Below are 13879 nucleotides of genomic sequence, written 5' to 3'. Positions count from 1 at the left end.
ACAATTGCATGCCACACCAAATATTGCTCAGTCGACCGGTACACTTGACCTACAAAGCAGATTTCTCAGCTGCAGAGAAATCGAGCGATTTGATTTGGAGTGCTTGAATAAAACTAAGTGGCCGTAGAGTTAGCATTTTCTTGTAAGGGTAAATACGATTAAATTGTAAACAAACCTCACAAGCTGATTCAGAATCTTTTTGGAAAGATAAACACCTACTACATAACATCTCAGCGCTGTTACACAACAGAGACTTCATTTCGTGGTATCCTTAAAGCCTATTGGCTGCTGCGCCTGTCAGTCATAGCACTAGCCAATGAGAAAACAGTGTCGTTTTTGGGGCGTTTCCAAATGGCTATGACACGCCTGCACAGAAGCATGTTGTGATTATCTTTTCCGCAACATGTCTGCCTCCATGGTCCGGGCGACCGTCCGAGCGGTCAGCAAGAGGAAGATACTCCCAACAAGAGCCGCACTGACGCTGGTGAGTGATTGACCGCGGCCCTAAACGCACATACAAAACGTTTCTTCCCGGCCAGCGGACGTTTATTTGGTGCCGGCAGCGTTGATACCGTTGGCTAACGTTGTATGAGCCCCAGTTAGCTAAGTTGGCTAACACTCCGTGACTTTGGTGTCAGACGCAGAACAACTTTCTGGAAACGTGTCGTTGAGCTCCAAAACGTTATGCCGGCTAAACACAATGTTAAAAAAAAAAAAACATTCAACGAGGTGATTTTATGATTCTTACGAGTTTTATTTCTGTTGCTAGGTTCAGTTCAGTTGCGCAGATGTTGATAATGAGTATAGAGGCTTGTTGATGCTCAAATCTGTTGTGAAACAAACAGTTGTTTTGTCGCCCAGCTGTCTGTGTGAAAACTGTGATGCTCTGATTGTTCGGGGACATTTGCTGCATATGAGCTTCTTAATCCCCCCCCCCAAAAAAAAAAAAAAAAAAAAAAATCCCCTTCAGTCTCTCCTGTTGAACGTCACACAGAAAAGCAGCTGAATTCATTGTCAGTTGTTGAAAGCTGCCCGTTGCAGAGTCATGGTGGGACGTTATGGGTGGGATCATGTCGACAATCAGCACAACGAGCTCTGCTTACGTGCTGTTTGGAGATAATGCGTGAATGTGCGGCCTTGAGCCGATAAATGTTCTGCACTGAAGTAAGTACAAAGCAGTGGGCTGTTTCTCGGTGCTGGGGCAGCTGTAGATGATGTCGTTGAAGACTTACGCTGCACCTCCCCCCCCTCCCCCCCGCCAGGCCCTGCCAATATCACTGTCACATTAATGGTTTAGTATAGAAAATACTGGTGAGTGTTGCTCTACACGCAGGTTTTGGAGCTTACCATTACACTGGGTTGACAGTGGTGGTATGAAAACAAGTGCAGGCTGTGACACAGTTGGGATGTACTGTACATTTGGTGGCACCGTTTCACACCGGCTTTGAGGGATTAGCACCATATGGCTGGTGTCGTTCACCTCACCTCCCAAATACCTCAGAAAGAGATGCTAAACACTTCTCTTTACTCATATCCACTCCTGTATTTCAACAGCTTTTGGTGTTGCATGTTACTTCATTATAATGTAGCTTCTTAGTAAATTCAGACACTAACACCTGAAAGCTGTCATGGTGCAGACGGCAGCATCAAAACAGCTTTAGACATGTCAGATGGCACCATGTTTTGCTTCTCAATAGACGTTTTCTCTGTGTTTTAGTTTGAAAAAAGGTTAGAATTTTGCCTAAATAAACTGCTTGCATGTGAATCTAATGAATATCACAACTATGAGCAGTAAGCATTTTATCTTCTGTTTGTCTTCTTCAGACTCCAGCAGCTGTAAATAAAATCAGGTCGTTGCTGCAGGACAAGCCGGAATATGTGAGTAAATAATATGAAAGAAAGTCACTGAACCTTCATATCCTGGAGCAGACAGTTATTCTCTCCTTTTTTTTTTTTACCTTATTTCTTTATTTGAACTGTATTAGAGTGCTTTCTTCAATGTTAGAGATTTATCATCCTCTGCTTTGTAATATCGAAAAATTAACTTATCAATATTTAAGCAGCTATATTATATTTACCTAATAATAAATATGGGTTAGGGTTATTGGATAATAGAATCACCCTTTCCTTTCTGTTTTAACTACCTAACTTAACACATCTGCCTTCGATTTGTTGGTGTTACTTAGCAAAACCAACTGCACTGTATATTGGTAAATGTTAAATCACCCAGGATCATGATGTCTGGCTCTTTCTAGATTGGTTTGAAGGTTGGAGTGAGAACACGTGGCTGTAATGGACTCACCTACACACTGGATTACACCAAGGAGAAAGAAAAATCTGATGAGGAAGTGCTGCAGGATGGTCTGTTGTGTTTTCCATTGTAGTAAAAATATTTTCAACAGCACAACTTTATGGCTCGTACTGCTGTTGGCCACAATAAACCTTCCAAGTACTTCCACTAGGTGGTGCTAGAGTATTGGTGGCGACATTACAACTTGGAAGTAATTTTCACTGACTCTCTTGCAGGCGTGCGTGTGTTCATAGAGAAGAAAGCTCAGCTGACCCTCCTGGGAACTGAGATGGACTTTGTGGAATCAAAACTTTCCACTGAATTTGTCTTCAACAATCCCAATATCAAAGGCACATGTGGTTGTGGGGAGAGCTTCAACATCTGAGCATCATGGAGTCGCCGTCCCCCCACAGCAGTCCCTGCTCCAAACCTTGTCCCATCCATAAAAACTGAGCGACTGAATGTTGACGAGGAAGTTGGACATGAGGAAATGAGTGAGATGTGTCTCCTTTACTTCCACTGCTCTTCCTGCAGGTCACTCACATACACACATGCACTCTTGAACCCCAAGTATGTATGTTCATGCTTTGAAGGTGTTCGCACGATCTGTGTAGTCAAGTTAAACCCATAAATAATTTTAGTTTCATATAAATGCTTCTTTTTTTAATCTTGGCTCTACAGTTAAAGCAAATCTTTACAAGGACCTCAAAAATAAGTTTTTTTTTTTGTTTTTTTTTTTATTTAACAACTATGCACCATTCTACAAATCATGAGCATGAAATCTTCAGTCTCATCTTTCCACCACTGGTATGCAGGAAATAGTACAACACTGACAGTGAGCCTGCCCATTGAAGCAGCAAGGTGGCCAGGTATAACTTGGTAAAGCCATGGAGTGTTATACTGTGCATCCTGTTTAAGATGGAGTTTATCTACCATAATCCAAATGTTAAGGCCTACAGCAGCTGTTACCTAAACACACTGTAAGACAGTGTACTGTTATCCATCTTTGTCTACCAGACGTGTGCAGAAATGGAGGACTTTGAGTGTCTTGGATCAGTTTTGAGTTTGTATAGTCTTTTGAAAAGTTAATGTATTTATCTCTGTGTAAATATGAGGAATGTAAATCGCCCGTCAAACGCACAAAAAACGCAACGCACAAAACGTGTATCCCTCACATAAGAGTACAGGGGGTTTCAGTTGGTTTCTTTTTTTGCTTGATCAAAACCAGGAACTTGTGTATGTGTAGATCGCGTGCTCTTAAGATTTATGACCTGTGCAATATGTCTGTGTATATATGAAATAATAAATGGCTAAATCCAGAAATATGACCACTGTTTTACATTCAGCAGTACCGGTTGTCATGGTGATATCTCATTTAACACTTTCAATTGTTACATCATAATGTCGCTGTTTCTGCTGCTGTTGAATCTTTTGTGCTGAGGTTTTTTGGGAAAATGCAGGAGGAGAGGGTGATACAGGGGTTTTGAGCCGTTTAATTCTTATAATATCCAATTTAGGTTTTTTACTTTGATAAAATAATGATGATTTTTCTCTTTATTTTTTTAAAGGTCTTTCAGAGTCATGGACAATCAAAACAAGGATGGAGATTCTGATGGCAGAGAGTCTTACAGCTTTACAGTAGTGAAAAATGATGCTTACAGTATTCATTCATTTTCCTTTTGATACATATTTGAATGCTTTTACAAAAGAACAACATCACAAAGGTACAATTAAGTTTTACAACAATAAATACAGAGCTTCAGAAACCAAGTGATCAGGTGTAGTGCAGGAAATGCCATCAAAGCTGAACGTGGTTCCCTGCTGCTTTTCTCAGATTTTTAAGCACTTTGACTGTCAGGGAACCCCCACATCACGAAACCACACTGATTGATCCTCGAAACATCAGCACCACCCTCTCTGTCCTAAACAGCAAAGGGACCTTCAGATCCAGAGCTGTCCTCCCTGAATACATCAGGCAGTTGCCCAGTTGTCGGTTTCAGAGACCAGATGACCTGAGTGACAACACTGCAGTGGCCTCACCTCAACTCCAACCTGCCTCAATGTCCTCAAATCCTGCTGTTCTTACACACCTGACCCAGACACAGGGAGAATATTTAAAACAGCTAGAGATGGATCCTCACATACGGGCTGTGCAGGACTGGACCAAACCCGTGTCCTCTGCATCACAGTTGATGCCTCCTCAAGTATCTCCTCGAACTGGTTGGTTACATGTACTGCTATATACATGCATATCTCTTATTGTTATCCTGAAACATGCTAACAATGTTGTTTCCACACCTGTAGACAATGTACTGCTATACAATCTAAAAAAAAATCATGTTATCAACACTGACAGACAATCGTACCACTTATTAGGATAACACCGGCTCTCCAAGCAGCGGCGGTCCGGGCACGGGTCTTCCAGATGGTGGTGGTTATGGTGGTCCTGTTCCTCATCTGTTGGGGCCCCATTTAGGTTTTTATCCTCCTCTGCAAGCTTTTGGCCTCCCCAGTTACGTTCTGTACAAGGTGAGGCACACTCCATAACTAAATTAACTTTTGAATCTTGAGACAAGGTATTCTGAAATAGCCAAAGCATCCCAAGACTCCCCGTTCTTACTAGAAGAACCTTCTCATAATTTGGCAGAATTGTTACTCCTGATATTGTGTATACTTGCACTGCCAGGTGAAAACAGGTCTATCAAATTCTCACACACAGTCGCACGATGGCAATCTCTGCCGTGTGATCTCTTAAAGAGGGAAATCAGTCAGATGCCTCACGTTACCATCACGAGCTGCTGAAACACATCTTTGTCACATTTTTTCTAGCTTGGCAGAATTGATGGCTGGTGACAAAATGTTTGAGTTCCCGGGTTTCATCTGCTTCAAAATTTCTCAATGAAGTGATGAAAATAACACAGCACAATTATTACAAATACTACCAAATGCATCCATCTCTGTAATAATTCAATTAAATGATTATAATTAACTAAACACATGTCCAAGTATGATGCTACATTAAATGCTCATTTTCTCAACTGCACAAAACCAGCTTTCCCTGTTTTGTTGGTGATAGATTCACTGTTATCTTGTGTTTGTCTAATTTGGAGCTTTTGAGATGCAGGGATGGGATGAGCAAGGAGAAGAGAAAGGAGAGGGTCAAAACCAGAGTTATTAAATTATGGAATAATTTCTCAAAATAAGCCCATTTGTGGAAAAGATTGTTTTTGAGTTACATGAGCTCTGTTTTCTTCCCCGGTTCTCAGTTGTACTGTGGTAGTCTGATTCCAGTTCCTGTGTTATCAGAGAGGTGTGAGAGTTCAAAATATTCAAATACTCAATGTGAAATTATGGGTGGTTGCTCATGTCTAAATAATGGGAAACATTGCATTTCCCACATTTGCTTTTTCCACTGTGGCTCTCTCATCACTTCTTCACATAGTTCTCCAAATGTAAACTGTAAAGTGCTGCGATGTTGTGCAAACAGTGCGGAAGCTGGAAGGTGGAGGGTTAGGGATAGGATTAGTTCCTCACACACACTCTTCAATATGATGTAATCACATCATTATCTATCCTGCTTCTGTCAGGGAGCCAATCGCAGCCAATCGCACATCTTGTCCAGGCCTGACGTGGGCATGAACGAAGGAGCGTTGTGTTGATGTTAGATAAAATGAAAGCGATAGCTGTCATTACTCCCTTGTCTTTTGCCTGAAAACATAAGTAATGGTCTAATTTAACTAGACCTATACTCAAATACAATTCAGGCAGAACGCACAGTATGGCAAATATTTGCTGTTAGACATCAAAGTTCAAGAAACACCACTAATATTCAAACTCGTATCTGGAGGATTTCAGCCTCAGGTGAAGAGACAGACAGGTTTAATTAGGCGGGGAGGTGTGAAGAGGCTCAGATGTGTGCTGATATGAGGTGGTCGTCAGGAAAAAAAAAATAGAAACACCTGAATTTTACATTTAAGCTTCAGAAATATATCAAAAACTTAAAGATTTTATTCCTGGTACTCAGGGTCATGTATTTTTGAATCTTTTATTATTTTTAAATGATTCCCTTATTTCCTCACAGTTTTTGTTTCATCCTACTTTTTTTAAACTTTCTGCTGTACTTTGACCTCTCCCTCCCCCCTTCATGGGTTACTTAGAGTGACCCCAAGACACAAATCTGCATGAGACTAATGGATTACCTGTACTGTTCTGGCCTCCTGCTGTAGGGCCCTTTGACTCATTGACGACTGGACAAGTGAAAATGGGTTAGGGTTAGCAGCCAAAGGTCAGCCATCAGCGAGATGTCTTGTGAGCGACAGCATGAGAGGACGGCATAAAGAAACTAAGTCAGTCATATGGCATTGACATTTCATTAGAGGACTGATAAGTCCCACCTCAACTGCAGGGCTTTGTCACATTAGTTCAGTTAGTTTAATATAAGATTATTTTTTTATTTGTGTTTGGTGGGGGAAGGGGGGAAAAGATACCAAATTGTCAACTAAGATATAGCAATTTTCTGACAATCCCAAATTTTAATTGTGATTTTCTCTGTAAATTCTGCTTCACTCACATTTCTATAGTGTGGCAATAGAGCCAATCACATCACATCTATATCAGTATTTCTCCAATGACAGCCATTTATTAAACACCAACACTTGATATAAACCAATGGGATGACTGCTGGGGCCCTCGGGCGCTGGTGCTGCGTTCAGGTGGCATTGGACCTGTTCATTTTTCCACCAGGCCTGTATGACGCAGCTGAACTGTGGCCTCAGATCCTCAGAGCTCATCCGGGGAGACATGTCAGCAGCAGATTAATCGATCTGCCGACACACATGCTGACAATTAGAAACACAACCACCTGCACAAACAGATCAGCAACACAGCCGTGAGAATATACAAATAAATAAAAGCAAGCAAACAAATAAAAATGTAACATCAGTGACTAATATTGACCTTAAGAGGTGTTCAATGTCAGGATTCTTCTGAAGATAATTTTTCTTGATCAAGAGTTTGGACAGTAAAACGCAACATTTTCCCATGTGCTGCCTTCATGTTGTTTACAGAGACACGTAATTTACTATGTTAGGACAAAGTAAAGCAGACTGTCATATCTATAGAGCAAATTAAAGAAAAAAAAACAAACACCAGAATAGGTGGTGATTGATTTTTTTCTTTCTTTATCTTCTTCTCCTTCTTCCTTTAACTAATCTCAGCGCGCGTTAGTTTCCATCTGCCTTAGTCGGACATGCGCGTTTACGAGCGGCGCCTGAACGCAGCATCCCGCTTGCCCGGATAATAGGCATCCAAGCGGGCCAGTGCGGGCGGAGAGCAGCCGGAGAGCAGCCGAGACAGAGGCAGGAAACCGGGGCACATCCAGCGGCTGAGCGCAGGACAGCCTTCACATCATGGAGCAGAAACGGACCATCAACTTCGGCGCTGGACCCGCAAAACTCCCGCAGTCCGTAAGTTCGTTTTTGTTTGCTTGTTTGCAGCTCTGACTTTGGAGGAAGAAGCTGGGAAAAGAGGAGCCAAGCGCCAAATACTGCAAAGAAGACAGGCGTCAGTTTATTTGGAAACACCCACATGCTCCATTATGGAGGTTGTTTTTATTTATTTTGTTTGTTGGTTTGCAGATGCAAGCTTCTTTGCTTTCACTGTTTAATGTAGATGCTGCCAAAAAAAAAGAATAAAAAAAAAAAAGAAGAAACCAAAATCACAAACACCAACTCAGCATCTGATCTGATCTGATCTGATCTGAAAACGGAGTGCTGAGTTGCGTCAGCCTGCTTCATTCATGTGGAAACCTGCTCCATTGTGTTCACCGGCAGCGACACAAACGACCCCTAGATGGCAGCAGAGCAGAGAAAGCAGTCCCCCCAACTATATCCTGCTTTAGTGCTTTAGTCCCCCAACTATATCCTGCTTTAGTGCTTTAGTGCTTTAGTCCCCAAACTATATCCTGCTTTAGTGCTTTAGTCCCCCAACTATATCCTGCTTTAGTGCTTTGTCCCTCAAAAAGGACACCAGGGATGGGAAACAGATGCACCCAGTGATGCTCCAAACTCACCTGTTTGTTTTAAATGAGCGTTAAAGTCTAAGTTTTTACTGCTTTGTTGGCCCCTGAATGAAGCTCCACTGCTGCTTTCAGTCTTTTCAACTTACCCCACATGTTAAACAACAATCATTCAACTCCAATAATCTTCAATTCAGAATATTAGTTGTTGTAGAAATTGTGTGTTCAACGTTGCCTTGCTGTTGGCTTCCTCTGATGCTGCTTTTCTATTCACCAATAAGAAGATGTCTAGGTGTGAAACCATAAGACAATTAATAATAATTATTATTTTTATTATTTCTGCTAAATTTGAGATTTGAGGAAATAAATATAGCCTATTATTCTCTTATTCTAACTTTTGTTAGAAGTTGTAAGTTGTGTTTTTTTTTTGTTTGTTTCACTGGATTTTAAAATCGACATTCTTGGATTTTTGACATTTGCAACAGTTCCAACAGTTACAGATGTCACTTCAATAATGGAATTAGTCTGCAGATATTGCTAAACTTCACTGGAGTTAATCATTTAGCTGATCACCAGGAAGGCAGGCAAATATTCTGCAAATGAAGCAGTTTAAAAAAAAAAAAAAAAGAAAAAGAAATCCTCTGTTTGGATAAGACATGTAATTTGACTTCGCAGGTCTCAGGTTTTGTGTCAAACTACTCACAGCTGGTCTGACTTGGATCTTATTGTTTCTTGTTCATTTATTATTATATTTTGAAAAAAAAAAAAAAAAGATCAGTTTTCACCTGACAGTGTTTGTTTAAATACTTCAAATGCGGCCTGTTGCAGGTTCTCCTACAAGCACAGCAGGAATTCGTCAAGTACAGCAACAGCGGCATTAGTGTCCTTGGTGAGTAGAACTACAGAGTCATTACGAAACATCACTGCTGTATTTTTTCATGAGGAATATCCATCTATTAGCCACTTTATTATTGATTTGAACCGGCTGAAATAATAACACTGACATTAAACTCAAATGTATTTGTTTAAAACAGAGATGAGTCATCGATCATCAGACTTCAGCAACATCATCGAAAAAACACAGTGTCTCCTGCGAGAGTTGTTGTGAGTTACTTTTGTTTTCTCTGTCTACCATGGTGTCCTCTGATATTCCCCGTACAAATCAAGACACTACGCTGGTAACCGACCTCTCAGAGATAACATCAACCTTCCCAGGTGGTTTTAGGTGATACCTTGTTTTTCTTTCCTGTTACACAACAAGATATACAGAAAAATATCAGTGAGGATGACAGGCAGCACTAATTAACTCCTGCACACAATGCCTCTCGAGTTCTTTACCTACATTATCGTATAGCGACCTGTCAAAGGTTGAGGGTTTGCTCGTTGCTTTAAGGTGTTTTGCAGTTAGGTAAGCGTGTTCATCCATGTGCTAAGAATCACACTTTACTGTAGTTTGTCTAGTCTTGTAGCGCAAGAAAGAAAGGAAAGCTCAAAATGGATTTAATAGCATTCACCCACCCATCTGACTGATGTTAAAGTTTGAATTAAATAACCAAAAACAGATCTGCATTTAAAAAAATGGCAAGTAATTACAACGAAATAGTCAAAAAAAATGTACAATAACAGTAACAATAACTGAATTTTTCTTTGGTTTTATTATTTGATCCAGGGAGATGTTATGTGGATGAACCGGTGAGTTTGCTGCTGCAAGCGCTGATGTCTACGTTTTAAAATGGTGACTTCTGTCTTCCCAGAAATATCCCAGACAACTACAAGGTGATGTTTCTGCAGGGCGGCGGCTCTGGTCAGTTCAGCGCCGTTCCTCTCAACCTGATCGGCCTCAAAGGGGACAGGTGCGCCGACTACCTGGTGACCGGCACATGGTCGGCTAAAGCAGCGAAAGAAGCAGAGAAATATGGCAAAGTCAATATTGTCCACCCCAAGCTGGATCGTTACACAAGTAGGTTTGTGTGTGTGTGTGTGTGTGTGTGAGTTAAAGTAGCGGCTGCCACCACCTTCATTTTTCTTCATTTCTATCACTTGTATTAGTCGGTCAAGTTTCAGCCATAGTGAGCAGGCGTTGTCATTCATGCTGCATTAGGAGGGTCCCTCTGCAGAAACTGGCTGAGTCCAGTTTGTTGCGTAACAAACAAAGAGGGCATACTCCGACATGTGAGCAGTCTCTTCCTCATGGTTGTGCCTGATTGGGGTTTTTCAGTCAAGTTTTAGAGTAAATGTTTGGAGACAGTTTTCTAGTAATTTTGGGGGGGGGGGAAATTGGAAACGTTAAAATTTTTTTCAGGCAGAATGAATTTTCTTGAAGGTGGTAAGTATCATATGCGGGAAGAGCAGCGATGTTAGATTTTTCATTGTGAGCGTGCTTGTCGTCTCCTCGTGACTGTGGGCTCCTTTTGTTGGGTGACCCACTTTTGTTTGGCTGTGTGCTGTTGGTCTCTCTAGAAATCCCCGACCCCAGCAGCTGGACCCTAAACCCCTCCGCCTCTTACGTGTACTATTGCTCCAACGAGACAGTCCACGGCGTAGAATACAACTTCACGCCTGAAACAAACGGGGTGGTCCTCGTCAGCGACATGTCCTCCAATTTCCTGTCGCGGCCTGTAGATGTGTCGAAGGTGAGGAGGTGACACTGAACAACAATGATAATATGAAATCCCAACAAAAATATAAAAACTGTGGAAAAATCTTTGTATCTATAAATTATTCGTTCTCAGAGTGAAGCCACATTAATTCTGTGATGTTTTCTCTTCCACTGTACAGTTTGGACTGATTTTTGCCGGAGCCCAGAAGAATGTGGGCTGTGCGGGAGTCACAGTGGTCATTATTCGAGAGGACTTGTTAGGCCACAGCCTGAAAGAGTGCCCCATTGTCCTGGACTACAAGGTGCAGGCTGACATGAATTCTCTCTACAACACGCCTCCATGTTTTAGGTACGGACCAGCCTGTTTTTAACAGCAGACGCTCAGTACCAGCTCTTCCCAGGAGAGGAGGTTGTGCATCTCAAAAAACTTTCCACCTTCTGTAGATTCAGGCCTCAGATCAGGAGTCTGTGGGGTCCAACCCCTTTTCCTGCAGGCCTGCTCACTCTTGTTGAATTTGGTTCTTTATGACCCCAGTTGATTTTTGTAGTTATCATCCTACTGAAGAATGAATTTAGGACTGATGGCATCCTGTAATAGATGAGAATCAAAACATCTGAAATAATTAAGTGTCGTGCATATTACTGTATATAAATTAATAAAAATAAAATTACAAATAAAATAACAAAAAAAAAAAAAATAGCTGGTGTGATCTTTCAATGAAAATGTTAGAAAGTCATACCTCAGAAAACACCATTACAAGCTATTTACGCTTTTTCCAGTCAGGTGAGAAGTTTGATAATGTTCCATTATTTGTCTGCTTAATATGAAGCTGCAACCAGCTGCTGGATAACGTAACCTAACATAGACACATGTTTCATTTTCATTTTTTGTTTTTTAGCAGTCTGAAACTGTGAGATAACTTTTTCTGGTAGACGAGCAGAATTATTGCCAAGATGTGCGAACCAGCTGCTGGCTGTCCGACTCACTCTACAGCATCATTTGAACATTTTTCTAATCTGTTTGTAAAACACTATGGTCTGATTTTGATATGAGAAGGAGAAACACAAACAGTAATAACATCATGTTTTAACCATTTGGATCATTTTGTCCATCCAGTATCTACATCATGGGTCTGGTGCTGCAGTGGATTAAGAACAACGGTGGCAGCGCTGTCATGGAAACGCTCAACAAGCAGAAGTCCGCCATGATCTATGACATCATCGATGCTTCGAATGGTTTCTATGTGTGAGTAACAAAAAATTAGAAAATAAAGTTTGCCCATTATTTACAGCGATAAGATTTTAAACCACATAGCTGGCTCAGAAAAAGTATAGTGAAGAATTAAGATAAGGCGGCATAACAGTGTAGAGTGAGTTTAAAATGTTGTAACATAAACCTTAAACTTCACCAAATGTCAAGCCGCCATGTTCACTGACTGACCGAGTCAAACCAATAATCAGCTCATTCTTTTGTCTCACCTCATCCACCTTCCAGTCAGTAACACACTGTTACTGTCTGCACTCAGATGATTCATGACTGAGGTGAGAGGCAGAATCCTAAAAACTTTTAGCTGTTCTGTCCCATCCAGGTGCCCCGTAGATGAGGTCTGTCGAAGCCGCATGAACGTACCGTTTCGTGTGGGTAAGAAAGACGGAGACGAGGCCTTGGAAAAGGAGTTTGTGGATGGAGCAGCCAAACGTGGAATGATAGCACTGAAAGGACACAGGTTAGAGTGGACCTCCTTTGGCTGTTTCGTTGATATCTACAGCATACCGGGGAAGGTTGGATCATGTTAAACAGGAACCAATCCTGGGACCGACCTGCTTCTGCATTTGAAGACTTCAAGTAAAATCTACCTTGTCTCCCTCTGCAGGTCGGTTGGTGGAATTCGTGCATCGCTGTACAACGCAGTAACACTGGAGGACACTGAAGTCCTGGCTGCTTATATGAAAGAGTTCCTCAAAGAGCACCAATAAAACAGGCCTAATGTCACCCAGCTGAGTGCCATTCCTACAGTACCGTTTTTAAAGAAGTTAACCTCTAGTTGAGATCCACGTTGGATCAGGACGGGACACCTTTGGGTGCCCGTTTTGTAACACACTTCCATAGATCCCCTGCTGTTGCCAGTATTGTCTTAAACTTGCGTATGTGTTGGATAGAATTACAATTTAAAAGGATTTATTGACTAACAATGCTTTGATATGAAAACTATAATTCATTTTTGTTATTTGTTGAAAACGTATTTACATTCTGGTAAAACTTGGCATTACTCAAAAATTTGCCATGCCATTTGTTGTCTGTTTTCCCCAGTTTGTAAATTGAAATCATCAAATGATTTAAAAATGACTAAAGGCGAGCTAAAAGTTCTGGATGACATGCCATTAAAAATGTGAAATCAGGCCAATTCGTGGCTACATGTATTGTTGTCGACACAGTTTTGTAGTGGCCCAAAGTATATTTACAGAACTTAATGCCTGAAACAAGATTATAGACTATTGGTTCTCAATGTGTGGACCCATGTGAACTATGAAACAAATAAATAAATAAATCCCACTGAGTATTAAATGAAGTGCAGTAAAGGAAGCAATCTAAATAAGGGTGCTATACTTAATGTTCACTTTTCATATAATCTAAGACCTGTAAGTAGCAACACAAGGTACTGATTTCAGGTCAGTGGAAAAAAAAAAATTATACCTTCAAGAGGAAAACATCTGTTTGCTTCCTTTTATCAGTGTAAGATGTTTTCTCTGTGCTTGAACTCACAACGTTAAAATATAATGCACTCTGATTGTGACCAATATAAAAGAAATGAGCGGCGTGGCAACTGTTGAATGCCACCTGGAGCTGTCAGAACTGTGAGGCTCCAGAACGTTTAATGGGGTCTTCAATTGTTACATCACAACTATAGAACATCATCATCGTGATGGAAGCTGCAGCTGCGGAAACTCTTCATTCGCACCCTGAAGCCTGAGC

The 13879-nt window shown here is 41.1% G+C and overlaps 2 protein-coding genes across 3 annotated transcripts; both read left to right on the top strand.

Annotated features, from left to right (window-relative positions):
- The first annotated feature begins 364 nt into the window (after nucleotides 1-364).
- Nucleotides 365-3613, top strand: isca1 (iron-sulfur cluster assembly 1). The gene is made up of 4 exons (XM_029511101.1): nucleotides 365-484; nucleotides 1825-1878; nucleotides 2256-2361; nucleotides 2527-3613. The coding sequence occupies exons 1-4, from the start codon at nucleotides 404-406 to the stop codon at nucleotides 2673-2675; spliced, it is 390 nt and encodes a 129-aa protein (XP_029366961.1). The 5' UTR covers nucleotides 365-403; the 3' UTR covers nucleotides 2676-3613.
- Nucleotides 3614-7606: 3993 nt separating this feature from the next.
- On the top strand, nucleotides 7607-13453 carry psat1 (phosphoserine aminotransferase 1). 2 transcript variants are annotated; one of them, XM_029510884.1, is made up of 9 exons: nucleotides 7607-7755; nucleotides 9135-9195; nucleotides 9341-9410; nucleotides 10061-10266; nucleotides 10767-10939; nucleotides 11085-11254; nucleotides 12023-12151; nucleotides 12495-12632; nucleotides 12780-13453. In XM_029510884.1, the coding sequence occupies exons 1-9, from the start codon at nucleotides 7699-7701 to the stop codon at nucleotides 12880-12882; spliced, it is 1107 nt and encodes a 368-aa protein (XP_029366744.1). In that variant the 5' UTR covers nucleotides 7607-7698; the 3' UTR covers nucleotides 12883-13453. The 2 variants fall into 2 exon arrangements, with proteins under 2 accessions (XP_029366744.1, XP_029366745.1); XM_029510885.1 differs by lacking the exon at nucleotides 12495-12632.
- Nucleotides 13454-13879: the final 426 nt, after the last annotated feature.

Source organism: Echeneis naucrates, chromosome 9 (genome assembly GCF_900963305.1).
Source record: "Echeneis naucrates chromosome 9, fEcheNa1.1, whole genome shotgun sequence".
NCBI classification, from domain to species: domain Eukaryota; kingdom Metazoa; phylum Chordata; class Actinopteri; order Carangiformes; family Echeneidae; genus Echeneis; species Echeneis naucrates.
The sequence above is the reverse complement of the archived record's forward strand: the minus strand, read 5'-3'. Positions and strand labels throughout refer to the sequence as shown.

Bases quoted from the DNA above. Each gene is read 5' to 3' on its own strand.
- isca1 (XM_029511101.1), top strand. From the start codon at position 404: ATGTCTGCCTCCATGGTCCGGGCGACCGTCCGAGCGGTCAGCAAGAGG. The intron at 485-1,824 runs GTGAGTGATTGA...TGTCTTCTTCAG, and splicing joins CAAGAGCCGCACTGACGCTG to ACTCCAGCAGCTGTAAATAA. The intron at 1,879-2,255 runs GTGAGTAAATAA...GGCTCTTTCTAG, and splicing joins TGCAGGACAAGCCGGAATAT to ATTGGTTTGAAGGTTGGAGT.
- psat1 (XM_029510884.1), top strand. From the start codon at position 7,699: ATGGAGCAGAAACGGACCATCAACTTCGGCGCTGGACCCGCAAAACTC. The intron at 9,196-9,340 runs GTGAGTAGAACT...TGTTTAAAACAG, and splicing joins CAGCGGCATTAGTGTCCTTG to AGATGAGTCATCGATCATCA. The intron at 12,633-12,779 runs GTTAGAGTGGAC...CTCCCTCTGCAG, and splicing joins ATAGCACTGAAAGGACACAG to GTCGGTTGGTGGAATTCGTG.